General features: G+C 37.8%; 2 protein-coding genes across 2 annotated transcripts; one reads left to right on the top strand and one right to left on the bottom strand.

The window, feature by feature from the left end:
- Positions 1-2,471: 2,471 nt before the first annotated feature.
- Positions 2,472-3,850, top strand: sox21a (SRY-box transcription factor 21a). Its single transcript, XM_007244201.4, has one exon. The coding sequence runs from the start codon at positions 2,894-2,896 to the stop codon at positions 3,602-3,604; it is 711 nt and encodes a 236-aa protein (XP_007244263.3). The 5' UTR covers positions 2,472-2,893; the 3' UTR covers positions 3,605-3,850.
- A 1,516-nt stretch (positions 3,851-5,366) lies between these two features.
- Positions 5,367-13,672, bottom strand: gpr180 (G protein-coupled receptor 180). The gene is made up of 9 exons (XM_007244202.4): positions 13,426-13,672; positions 11,937-12,077; positions 10,659-10,859; positions 9,518-9,698; positions 9,351-9,400; positions 9,053-9,210; positions 8,153-8,344; positions 7,454-7,531; positions 5,367-7,356 (listed from the first exon to the last, which is right to left on the bottom strand). Exons 1-9 carry the CDS (start codon positions 13,562-13,564, stop codon positions 7,204-7,206), a joined length of 1,293 nt encoding a protein of 430 aa, XP_007244264.3. The 5' UTR covers positions 13,565-13,672; the 3' UTR covers positions 5,367-7,203.

Genomic DNA, 13,672 nt, shown 5'->3' on the forward strand with positions numbered 1-13,672 from the left:
TCTGCAGTTGGATACTTTTGTTAAAATAATTTCTGATCTCTCTAAAACACAGCTACTTTTAGTGGCTTAGTCCAAATGTTTATACCCTAAAATGACAGACCAGGTCAGTGCAGTATAACTATGTAATGCTGTGATGAGCTGTTTTTAAGGTATTTGGTCAGTGAAAGTTAGGCTTAAACTAATATCTAAACTCTATTTTAAATGTTTTGTGTGTTTTTCACCACAGATTCACACTTCAACCTGTAGTAATGCTCTCAGGATGTTCAGTATGTGTCACTTAGAAGCTTAGAAATTAGTTAAAGTGAAATACAGGGTGCTGTAAAGAACATTACAATATTCTTTTGGGTAAAACCCATTCAGTTGTAAGCAGCACAGTCCTGAAAATGATTTTAAGAAGTTAGAATCATAGCTTAATTTACCCTCATTCAATCTCCTTTACTGGACCAATAAGACATTGAGTGGTATGTATGTAGTATCAGTATTGCCAGTATTTAAACATGAGTATTAAGCCTTTATTGCAGTAATGAATGTTTGTTCATCTTTGTTTTGTCACTTACAGTTAGTTCATAATGTGTTACTATGACTGAAAGAGACACTTAACCTTAAACCATATTTTTTCTATTAATAGCTAAAATGTGTTTCTTTGAAGTGATAAAACATACCAGTAGGGGGGTTTGTGCCCCTTTAACCATGGCACGTTCCTGCGAATGAATGAAGTGTGTTGCATCCTGTTCTCTAGTTTTTGGCGCAGATGAACAGATAAAGAAAGAATTTGGGCGGTTTGCAGAACTGCTCCTTTATATTTTAAATGTTGGGGATTAAAATGAACAACCAAGCTTTATTTTCACTGATTATGTGAATAAAGGTAAGCGAAAGCCTCCAGCAAAGATTGAGTTTCTGATTGTCTCCCAAAAGATTAACCTTTTTAAAGCAACTTACACTCTATAAAACCCCCCATTAATTTGAGAGCCGTTTAATGACGGCCATTACAGTCACACGGCCACGCTGAGAGACGCCTGTTACCCACGCAGCAACTTGTCAATCTGCACCTGTTCTTTGAGAGGCTCATGGCACGGGCTGAGGTGCATTATCATCTTAATCCTCCTGCTGCTCTTTCACTGCAACAATGGCGTCTCTCAGCACCACGCTGCTGATAAGCCCGGGAACATTACTCTAACTGCAAGCTCTGTTCGCACAGTAATAAACACGTGTAATACAAACCTGAGCGGCCCGTATCGAGCCGGTTTAATTGTTCGACTAATGCTTGATTTTCAGTTTGTATAAGGCCACTGCCATCTTGGAGGAAATTTAAACTGAGGCCTACAGACCCTGTAAAGTCCACACTAAAGCCCAACCGTATGGCTCAGGATGTGTTATGAGACGCAAACTGCCTGCTACAGAACTGAGGCGTGCAATAAGCCTCATTTTCTCTCATTCAACCGCAATTGCCTTTAAATTATATACAGTTCCAGTCAAAAGTTTCAATACACCTTCTCATTTAGTGCTCCACAGATCAACGGAGGAGGTGTAGGCACTTACAACTCTGAAGCCCATGCATGCCTGGAATTAGGCATGGTCCTAATAGTTTCATATTTATCTGCTGTTCAATTCTAGAGCAGGAAATTGGGTAGGAGTTTTAGGAAAAATCTATTTTTTCCTTTATTGCATGTTGTAAATAAAATCTGATTTAACCTACTTTTGTTATAATGTGCAAAAATTAAAAATCAAAAAAGTTTTTCTTTTTTTTTTTCTAAAACTTCTGAAATTGTGACGAGCACAAATAAAAAAATAAATAAAATAAAATTGGACAAACTAATGAAAACCCATGATTTTTTCACTTTACTCAATAAAAACAAAATAGTAAGCTTTAGACCCAATTTTCTTTCTTTTTATTGTAGCCAGGTCAGAAAATTGTACTGAGAAATGTTACACTGGCCTTGGACAAGCTGTGTTTGAAGGTACAATAACATGAATGATAAATAATCCTTTTCATTTTGAGTACTTGATTGATTAATAATGTATACTTCATATAGAAATATTTCAACCATCTCTGTACATTGGGACAGTTGTAACAAAGGAATAGATATCAATCAAATAAATTTTGCAACCTGTGTATATTCCATAAAACCACTTAAATACATTATTTCAGTAGCTGACCTGTTGAAGTTTATTATATAGCAAATTGGTAATTCTAGTTTAATTTATTTTAAGGTGTTAAAACAATTCCATTTCTCCACTATAGTCAAACACTGATACTGACTTTAATCAGTGTAAAAAAAGCAGCTTCTAAACAGAAAAAAGGTAAGAAGTGAAGAAAGCTGCTGGTGATGTGAGGTTAGGCGGCTAAACTAAACTTGATATGTCTGTAAACAGTAATAAGGCGCGTGAGGGCTGTTTGGAAAGCCCCGCCCAGGGGCTGTCCCCGCTCTCACGCGCTGATGTCACTCCACAAATCAGTTTGAGCGCGAGGAGCGGAGCTGATGATCAGTGAGTGAGCACCTGTTGAAGAAACATCTCACGCGCACAGAGACAGTGGGAGATACGGAGAGAGAGGAGCGCGCGCGGGATCTCAGCTGAATCACCTCTGACTGAATGATAATAATAATAATGATGATGATGGACTTGCTGGAGAAGGATGGGACCTGTAAGGAGCACTAAAACAAATTTCTGACTACTGCAGAAACTTTTTATTTATTTTTTGGTCAGTTTTATCTGTTTTATTTAAACCTTTCAGTGTGCATGGTGTTTTTTTTACTGATGAAAAGTTTTTTGACATTTTTCACTTTTGGTCATTAATGTCTGAGGAATACTCGATTTGTTCCAAGTTGAAGATTCGAGTTGCTTCAGTTTTGGGAAAGTGCACCCGGACTCTGAACTCTAATCTAACTCCAGCATGTCGAAGCCCATTGACCACGTGAAGCGTCCCATGAACGCCTTCATGGTTTGGTCGAGGGCGCAGAGGAGAAAGATGGCACTGGACAACCCAAAGATGCACAACTCGGAGATCAGCAAGCGGCTGGGCGGGGAGTGGAAGCTCCTCTCGGACTCGGAAAAGAGGCCGTTTATAGACGAGGCCAAGCGGCTCCGGGCGGTGCACATGAAGGAGCACCCGGACTACAAGTACAGACCGCGGAGGAAGCCCAAAAACGCGGCCAGGAAGGACCGGTACCAGCTGAACGTTGCGTACAGCCTGGGGGAGCCGGACTCCCTTAAGGGGGCGCTGCTGCAGGGCGACGCCGAGAAGGCTGCAGCCGTGGCCGCCGCGACCCGAGCCTTCCTCGGCGGCCACCCTCTGCCCGCCGGTCCGTACCAGCATTATGTGGACGTAGGCCTGCACCCCAAACTACACTCCGAACTGCCCGCCTCCGCTTTCCCGCACGGCTCGCTCGACTACCCGGGCCGGGTGGCCGCGTTCCCCGCTATGGGGGTCCTTGGAGGCGCTGCGCACCCGCACCCAGCCCCCGCCAACCCGGGGTACATGCTGCCCTGCAGCTACCCGAGCTGGACCGCCTCCGCCCCGCATCCCCCCATAGCCTACGTGTTCCTGCCCGGTATGAGTAAAGCCCTGCACGAAGCCTACCCGGCGTACGCGGCGGCCCTGTGACCGGGCCCCGAGGGGACAGTACAGGGGCCCCTAAAGAGGACAGTTTAGGGGCCCTGAGGGGACAACTTATCTTTCTTATGGTTCATGAAGGACTCTGTACAGCATGTTGTGTAAATATTTGTACAAATGAAACTTCTGTAAATTGTGTTTTTTAAAACTCTTTTTTGGAGAGTCAATGAAGCAGCTAATAAAAGCAGTGCTTTTGGAAAATAAGAAGACATGATTTACTTATTTATTATATATGTGACTTAAAGCATTCGTTTGCATTTTTACCACATAAAGCTGGTAGCTACAGTCAAGTGCAAAGTACACACTGAAGGAAAATAGGCTACGTTTTTTAAAATTAATTTTTATGTTTTAGTTTGTTTTTTGGTTTTAAAGAAAATATAATATCAATGCAATAATAATAATCATTTAATTAGAACCAGTAAATAAGACCAGGTGTTGAAAGTACACTAAACTACTGGGTGTAAGTCCGAACATTGTTTATCAATTTATTTTATTAATTTTAATGATAACAAACATGTTGTCAATGCATATGTGTGCATCTTTTACAAAAATGGTATTTTAATTAAAAAAAAAAAACAGATTAAACCGTTAAAAGCATTAAAAAGGATAATATATATTAATTTTGTAATGTTGTTGTTTTTCTGCTTTTAATTATTAATCCGTATTTAGCACTAAATAAACAAAATAAAGAGTGCACAAATGAATTCGATTTAAAAAGGTATGTAAGAAAAGACCAATAAAATAAAAAGAACAAAACTGCTGTAGATACTCTAGTATTAACATTTATCATTTAAAATGATTTATACATGCTGAAGGAAAAGCTCATGGATTTGATACGAGCTGGTTTTGTATGTCGTTACTAATCAAGTAAATGTTTCTCCAAAAAAAAAGAAGATTTAAAGATATATTTCTGAAAAAAAAAACATGTATATTTAGGAATATGTATGGTTTAAATGTGACAATATTGTATTTGTTGAATCTATATCAGACGAAATATTTTATACATGTGAATTTGGTTTAAAAAAATCAAATATAATAGCAAACAATTCTTCACTTAGTAGTATGAGATCTTATTCTGCGTTTAGTTTGGATACGTGTGAAAGGTTCCTTAATCAATGCATAAAACTCTGGCAGAAAAAAGTATTAAACGGCGCCACCTGATGGTGACTCTTAACAGTTTCATTCACTATTTTTGTTTCTCTCTAGTTTTATTTTTATATGTAACATTTATAAACCAGTAATGCTGCAAAGGTATATAAAATATATTATTTGTACGAAATTCCAAATAAAAATAATTTCATTTAGAGCATTTATTTGCAGAAAATGAGAAATGGCTGAAATAACAAAAAAGATGCAGAGCTTTCAGACCCCAAATAATGCAATGAAAACAAGTTCATATTCATAAAGTTTTAAGAGTTTAGAAATCAATATTTGGTGGAATAACTCTGGTTGTTTTTAAATCACAGTTTTTTTTATGCATCTTGGTATCATGTTCTCCTCCACCAGTCTTACACACTGCTTTTGGATAACTTTATGCTGCTTTACTCCTGGTGCAAAAATTCAAGCGGTTCAGCTTGGTTTGGTGTGATGGCTTGTGATCATCCATCTTCCTCTTGATTATATTCCCAAGGTTTTCAATTTGGTGAAATCAAAGAAACTCATCATTTTTAAGTAGCCTCTATTGGGATAAAGTGACAATAAAAACAAATACTTAAAAATAAAAATTTTAAAGGACCAGGCACACTATTTCAGGTCTTTTTACAAGATGTTTATTAACAAAAGGAGTTGTATACATTGCAGTAATGATTATTTACACGTATTTAACATGCCAAGTTCTCTTCACATACTCTGCTTGTGAAAAGTGTAAACAAATGAATCCAACAGATCAATAAATATCCTCTCTATTTATTTACCAATAAACCAGTAAAACAGCACAAGTCCTTCTTCACTGGCAAAGTGATTGTCATTTCAGGCACTTGTGAAAACGAAACCTAAACCATATACAGTACATAATGACGTAATGAGTGAAACGGTTCCATTGAAATATTTATTTAAATATAACCTAAAAGCATGCTATATGCTGCATTGGTGCTTTGTGCAAATGCAAAAAAAATGCTTTTGAATCTTACTGCTCTACACAGTAAAGAATCGTGAGTCTGTAATTCACTGACATGCCTAAAGTCATGGGACAGGGACTACCAGAATTGTGTCAAATGACTTTTGCCATTTTTTTTTCAGTGTCACATAAAAGCTAAAGAGCGATGCGTTGACCTGTAGCATATGGCTTTTTTCCCTTTTGAATGTGGACACTGGTGGTTATGGTCATCACCACCCACTGCTCTGTCCACTATGGGTGGTAATATCTTCTGTTTTCAGTAACTTAAAAACTTGGAAATGAATTAAATGTCTCATCCATCTGGCAGCCAACCACTAATCAGAACTCAAAATTAAAAACTCAAAATTCACATCAACTTGCTGTGAGCACATCGGCCAGTGTTTAACCCTTTTAGACCTGAATTATGATCCAGTGATGGAAAAATATAAAATAAAATGCTGTTTTCTGTCTGTATAGCACAAAAAATAAGACACTACTATCATAATATTATTAACTATGTTAAAACAAATTCAATTAAGTAAAATTTGTATCCTTAACTTGATAAAAAAAAGTGTTCTAAATCGTGAAGAATTTGTAAAAAATAGCTTGTATTACTTCGCCTGATTTCTCAGTTATTTAACACTGACATGCCATAATGACCGAGTTTCATCCAGTGCAGTGGGTGGGGCTAAGCAACTGTTTCATTGGCTGGTTTATGATCTATTCTAATTAGTGTTTATGTGCAACAGAACATTTGGGGGAAAAAACAACATGATGTCTATTGTAATTGACACAGGGTCTGAAAGGGTTAATCTCACTCACAAGATAACACCTCACCACTTATACAGACATGGGCATTCCCAAGCTGAGGTAATCCCCTGAGGGATTGTACGCTTCATGACCAGTTTACACACTGCTCTCTAATGATTTTGGGCGTGTCAGTGTATAATGTTTTTTTAAGAGTTGAAACAAATTATCGTTTTACTGCTTAAATCAGCTTTAAAATCACAAATAAAATGCATCAGCATCAACTGCAGGGTTGCAGTTACAATATAGCAGGCCTACTTAAACATTATATGGGGTTTTTAAATTTCCATTTCCAGTAACTTTCCATTTAAAATAAAGCTCTGAAACATCTTTAATCTTAAAGGAAACGTGAAAATAATTTTCTCCCAAATGCATCATACATATACAGGAGTTGGACAATGAAACTGAAAAAAGGGGTCATGGATAAATTGGAGCAGCCTGGTGGTCAATCTTCATTAATTGCACATTGCACCAGTAAGAGCAGAGTGTGAAGGTTCAATTAGCAGGGTAAGAGCACAGTTCTGCTCTAAATATTGCAATGCACACAACATTATGGGTGACATACCAGAGTTCAAAAGAGGACAAATTGTTGGTGCACGTCTTGCTGGAGCATCTGTGACCAAGACAGCAAGGAGCCCCCAGTTCTCCTTATAACAGGAGTCACAGCACTGTGGTTCCACCCCGCTCCTCAGTAATGTCCCCGGGGTCCTCTGGACATGGTGAGAGGGAGTGTGACAGAAGACAGTGAAGATACCTCCCAGTAAAGACTGCGAGACAGGAAGAGCCTATACAAGATGACCACAGAGATGGACTGGCACAGAATCACGCCGATGGTTATGATCTGAAACATAAAACCAGTGAGAAAATGTTTAAAAGTTAGAAGATCAGATGTTTTATTTTCAGTTTTTTTAAACATATCAGCTGAGCTGAGATCCTACCTTTTCTTTCTGATGCTCGTTGAATATTACAGACAGGAAAACAAGGGTTGGATGACACAGGAACCACAGGAAGCACCCCTTAAATAATATATAGCATTATTATTTAAGTACAGGATACAGTACAGTCAAAACCTTAAATCTTAAAGCTTATTAAAGTAATTAAATGTAAACTATATGTGCAAATGTACTGTAAGTCATAAGTATAATACAACCCTAAAAATAATCCCTGGTATTTCAGGATATTTGAGATTATTGAGATTAACATATTCTTAGCAACATGACAAAACACAAAAATATTTTATTAGTTTAAAAAATATACTACTGCAACAAAATAAATACTAGTGTTAAACATTCAGTAAAAACAAAACTTAACAAAATTATAATGTAATGTTAAATAAATATCAAAACAAATCTAAAATAAACTTTAGATACAGAAAACTATATCACTACATGATTTTTTTTTAATAGTTTCAAAAATCAAAACAGCATTATCATGCACTATGCGATACGGCACACCCCTAGCATCCATTGCTGACACTGATGTGCAAATGCACAAACAAATCTGGTTTAGTCCCTTGTAGAGTAATATTCCCAAGAAAATTGGATGATCTGAAGTAAATAAAACGTGAACTAATTGGCACCTTTTACTGTGAAAAGTACTTTTGAAGATTTCTCTGTATCTCAGTTTCAGTTCTGTACCTTGGCGAAGCTGAGGTAGAAGTCCCTCTTCAGAGTGCTTCTCTCTACAGAGATGATCTGATACAGCACTGACGCCAGAACCAGAGCCAGAGCTACACGCAGAGCCATCAGCAGCAGACCGGCTAGACTGCGGTGAGCATGATAACTGTGGTGCTCTGTGTCTTCAAACTGCTCCCAGATCAGCAGCGCTCCCTGCAGGTTCACAGGGATAAGAACCAAAAAAAAAAAAATTATTAACAGCAGTACATATAACAGCAGCACATTTATTATCTCTGAAATAAAATCTTACCAAACCAAACCAAACCTAACCAAAGTAGCCTCATTGTTTTTTTTGTTGGCACCCTTTAACACCCAATCACCCAATCTGTGGTGTATCACGACAACCACAGATACCACCAAAGATAACCTAGTAACCGATTTGCAACCACAAAGCAACTATATAACATCATGGGAACTGGGAATTACCATAGCAACCACACAGAATACCACAGCAAACAGCTAGCTAGCAATGACTTGGATATAGCATAGCAACACCATAGCAACAATGTAGCAACACTGTAGAAACATCATCGCAACCACCTGGATACCACATGGGATACTGTAGCAATACCTGGAATAACATAGCGACATTTAACACCATAGCAACAAACTAGAAACACATGAAAAACCACAGCAACAACAAAGCAACTACCACCGCTTCTATCAGGAAATGCACTTTTCTAGTTCTTTAACTACTATAAAGCATTTATATTATTTAAAATACATCTTTTTAAATGATATATATAGTATTTAACATATGTAACTACATAATAAGCTAGATAGAATGTTATAGCTTCACTAATGTCTTTTTTTTTGCAAGGTGTTTTGAACAAAATATTACTTTTAAGAGCACAGACTGACCTGTGTGATAACTCCGCCCAGCGCAAGAGCAGTGGATGCAGGGGAGGAGTCCCACTGTAGGAGTTTACTCTGAGACTTCCTGCCTCTGCTCAGCGTCCAGCCCATACACAGACTCAGCAACATGAACAGCATCTGCACCTGAGCCACCATGTCACACACTGCATACACACACACACACACACAGAGCACACACACACAGAGCACAAGCACCAGTCACTGATGTGTTTTCATAAACAATACTTAATCAATAATTCAGATTTCTTTGTTGGGTAACATCAAATAAAAGGAGGAGACTCACATTCTGCAAGATTTCCCATCAGTGGAGCTCCCACTCCATCTCTAGCGTACCTGCAGAACAGAACTAGGCATAATAAACACCACATACAGACCCTGCAGCCATTCATACAGGAGTCTGAATGAATTTGAAAAGAGCTGCAGGTTTGAGTGGCAGTAGATGCTCCTCACCTGGCCATGTGGATGTAGTTAAAGAGCACAGACAGGCCCTGCAGTAACAGAGCCGTGGACAGCACCTTCAGGACCGTGTGCATGGGTCCTCCTTTATTCAGAGCCTGCCACAGCGGCTGCACGTAGATACAGGTGGCCACAAAATACGCCAGGATCAGCATGAAGTAGAAACTGTGTAAACCTGGAGACAACAGGAGGATCTGAATCAATCACAGTGCTTTTTTTTTTTTTTTTTTTTACAACAGATTAAGATGATGTTTCAACATTTTAAGACAATTTTCTTTCCAATTTAGCTGAGACAACTAACCCATCAATTCAGTAGTAGGGATGTGTTATGGTCCTAAAGTAATAATATAATATTTCAGAATATTGGATAGAAAAAAATTCCATGTTTGAAAATAGACATAAAAACTAGACTAAAAAGTTTGGAAGACGATAAATGTTTGATTTGTATTCAGAAAAATACAGATTTTAAAAAGTTTACATTTTTTATATTTTCTACAACAATTACAATTAGGATTTTTATGAAGGTTTTTTTTATGTAATGCTTAAATAACACACAAGACATAGGTGTGTCATATCTAGAGCTGGCTATCAATTAAAAATTTTTAATACCGGTACCGATACAATACTTTGAATGTAGCACTGATACACAAACAATACTTTTTTTGATATTTCTTTCTAAATTTTAACCAATTAGAATTTAGTAACTGGAATTAGAGCAGCTTAGAGCAACCACGTTTCATGCAAAGTTTCAAAAACAGGCACCAAACTTTCCGTCAGTGCCTTTTTGGTATCTAATTTTGATATCCAGCCCTATTAATATTAGGCAGGAAATTAACAATCCGATATCTGATATGCCAGTCAACAGATCACAGCCAGCATCATAATGGAAGAGAGAGTCAAAAGAGTGCCATCTAGCCATCCAGAGAATAACATGCGCTCGCTCTGACTCTGGCTGCTGAAGCCAAAGCAGCGTGATCTGGGATTAAACTCATGAAGCCCTCACTTCATTGCATCTGCGTCCCCAAAAACGAGGGAATTAAATATAAAACAGGATCTCTGGATCTCTGGGCTCCTGAAAGTAACATCTCAGCTCTGCTCTCTAATTGGAAGAAGAAGTTATAAGGGTCAGACTCACCCGCCTCCTCAGCACTGAAGTGGTCGAGTGGGTTTCCTGCAGAGTCCGGGTTTAGCATTATAATCTGGAAGCCCAGGCTCTCCATCCCTCCGTCTATCTCCTCTTCCTGACAGGTGTAACGGTCTGCGTACATCACGTGCCAGGTCTTGGGGTTAACCTGCCAGGGTATCGTCTCATTGTGCTCCTCTGAGCTCAGCGTAACTGAAGAACAGTTCAGAATGCATTAATTTAACAATCAAGCGATTGAAGCTTAGCAAAAACTAAATCAAATCTAAGAAGATCAAATCATTACTATAGAGCTTATCAAATCATTACTTGTGATTATACCACAGTTCTATTAGTTGTACCATAGATCTGTTTATTATTAGACTTTAAGATAAAAAGGACAGAAACATGATTTATTTTTTTATCATCATTCTGCAAGGTAAAACAGGTCCACCCAGTTACCCTGCTGCTAAAAGTTTATTATCAGATGGAAAGAGGGACCTTATTGATCCTAAAGAAAATTGGTGCAACCATAGTACTTAGATAACAAATACAATAAAGCATTTTTAATTTTCACACTTAAACAATGTAAAAAAGAAAAGGTTGCCCTTGTGGTAGTGCAGATATAAAGCACATAAAGAAGAACCCAAATACCTCCAGGTCAGTTCCAACACCAAAGTGATTTTATTAAATAACCAAAGTTGACAAAAAAACAAAAACTGTAAAAAAGAGGAAATAAAACGAGTCAAATCTAACCATGCACACAGGACTCTTAAATAGCAAATACTAGCCATTTTAACTATCAGAAAAGGCAGTCTAATGGCTCTCCTTTTTAGACCTCCCCCACAGGTGTCTCTACCAGCCCTTTTATACCTGTAGCCCCGCCCCTTCTCTAACTGGACCATACCATAACTATAGATAGGGGTACCTTAACACAGACATATACATACAGTAATGTATGTAACATTATTTACACCACATTCACATACAGATTTTAGACGGTAGACAGATTTTTTAGACGGTAATATTAATACATATTTGTTTTAATGCTTTTCTCTCCCACAGGTGTTCCAGTAAGGAGTCGTCTCCCCTCCCACGACCTTGTAGCACATCCAGAGCTCCAAGGATACTAAAAGAACAGGAGCTCCCCAGGAAATACACTTTAAGTGGCTCATTAATGCCCCCAGCAGTACTCAGGCTCAGCCATCTTCACAAACAAAAACATGATCTGCTGGTTCCTTGTGATGATCCATGGCTAGGAATAAATATGTGCGCCTCACAGACTGGACTTACTGGTGAGCTGAGCTCCTGACACTCTCTCCAGACAGCTTAGGTTGTCAAAGCCCTCCATGCCCTGAAACAGCAGCAGTTTAGCCTCCTTCTGCACAGCCAAGGGCACGTTCTCCAGCCGATACGCCATCAGACCATTCTCCCCTGCAGAAACCAGAGAAAGAGAGAGAGAGAAAGAGAGAGATGGCCATGCTAAAATAATACGACATGATATTTAATAGCCTTACATCCATTTAAGCTTCACGCAAAATATACTGGTATATATTTCAAGCCTGTTTTAATCAGCTGCTGAGCATATTGTAGCTGTCCAATGAAAACAAGCATTTACAGTTTATTTCAGATCATATTGGAGAATTTTATTAGAAAACATTCAAATTAAAGTATGCAAAGTTGCTACAGCTAATTGATTTTACCAAATTAAAAACCTCTGGAATGTAATCAAGAGGAAGATGGATGATCACAAACCATCAAACCACCAAACTGAACTGCTTGAATTTTTGCACCATGAGTGCTAGTAATCCAAAGTTATCCAAAAGCAGCGTGTAAGACTGGTGGAGGAGAACATGCCAAGATGCATGAAAAAAACGGTGATTAAAAACAGAGTTATTCCATCAAATATTATTTTCTGAACTCTTAAAACTTCCATTTCTCATTTTCTGCAAATAAATGCTCTAAATGACAATATTGTTATTTGGAATTTGGGAGAAATGTTTTTCGTAGTTTATAGAATAAAACAACAATGTTAATTTTACTTAAACATAAACCTAGAAATAGCAAAATCAGATAAACTGATTCAGAAACTGAAGTGCTTTCTTAATTTCCAGAGCTGTATATCGCATATAGACTTTCAGCTAAAACATATTGAGATATACATATTATATGTAGACTTTAAGCAAAAAATATTGGGATATATAGTCACTGTCTAATGAAAAACAAGTATCTCCAAAACAGCAACTTTACAGGAGAGAGAAAAAACCTTCTAAACTTTCAATGAAAATCAGTGTAAACTTTGAAGTATTTCTATTGGTCCAGTAATCAAGAAATGTTGGCAGAGTTTAAGGAACAGTTTGTTTATTCAAATTGGACAGAAATTATGCATTAAAACTTTTAGAAAAAATAAATATTGTGATATTAGTTTCGATCCATATCGCCCAGCCCTACATCCTCCATTTATTTGCTGAATAAACAGCTACAACCAGAGAGTGAGAGCAGCACAGATTACTACAGCTATTAAAGTGAATAAATCCATGCTGAACTAATAATACACTATGATGTAATAATCTTGCTTCATTCATTTAAGCATCACACAATATTCTGGTATATTCCAAACCTACAGCTTGCAGAACCAGCTCACATACACCTAACTAGAGGTTTGAGTTTATTTTTCTATTTAGCACTAAGTTAAAAAATGCAATATTGATGCATATAAAGGAAAATAAATAACGACAGAACTCAGAAAGACTGTGATTATGCGGAATATAATATCACTTACCGTGATACAGAAATCTGCTGATGTACTGCCCATTATTCTCCCTCGCTGTTTCGCTCCGAAACAGCCCTGAAATTGTTTTTCCAGCAGCAGGAAAAACCCAGTGCAGCAAAGCAAGCAGCAGAACTGAAAACGAGCGCATTATTTCATCACCACCGGCCCATAAAAGCGATTTATATTCCTCATATAAAGCAATGAATGAGGATTACACTTTTCCGCTGACTGCTGCTGCTGACTGACAGCGCTGCTG

The sequence above is a fragment of the Astyanax mexicanus genome, chromosome 5, assembly GCF_023375975.1.
Source record: "Astyanax mexicanus isolate ESR-SI-001 chromosome 5, AstMex3_surface, whole genome shotgun sequence".
Classification (NCBI taxonomy): Eukaryota; Metazoa; Chordata; class Actinopteri; order Characiformes; family Acestrorhamphidae; genus Astyanax; species Astyanax mexicanus.

Excerpts from the sequence above, each read along its gene's own strand:
- sox21a (XM_007244201.4), top strand. The coding sequence starts at position 2,894 with ATGTCGAAGCCCATTGACCACGTGAAGCGTCCCATGAACGCCTTCATG.
- gpr180 (XM_007244202.4), bottom strand. The coding sequence starts at position 13,564 with ATGCGCTCGTTTTCAGTTCTGCTGCTTGCTTTGCTGCACTGGGTTTTT. Across the intron at positions 9,699-10,658 it reads CTTCAGTGCTGAGGAGGCGG|GTTTACACAGTTTCTACTTC; the intron begins GTGAGTCTGACC and ends TGTTGTCTCCAG. Across the intron at positions 7,532-8,152 it reads TCTACCTCAGCTTCGCCAAG|GGGTGCTTCCTGTGGTTCCT; the intron begins GTACAGAACTGA and ends ATATTATTTAAG.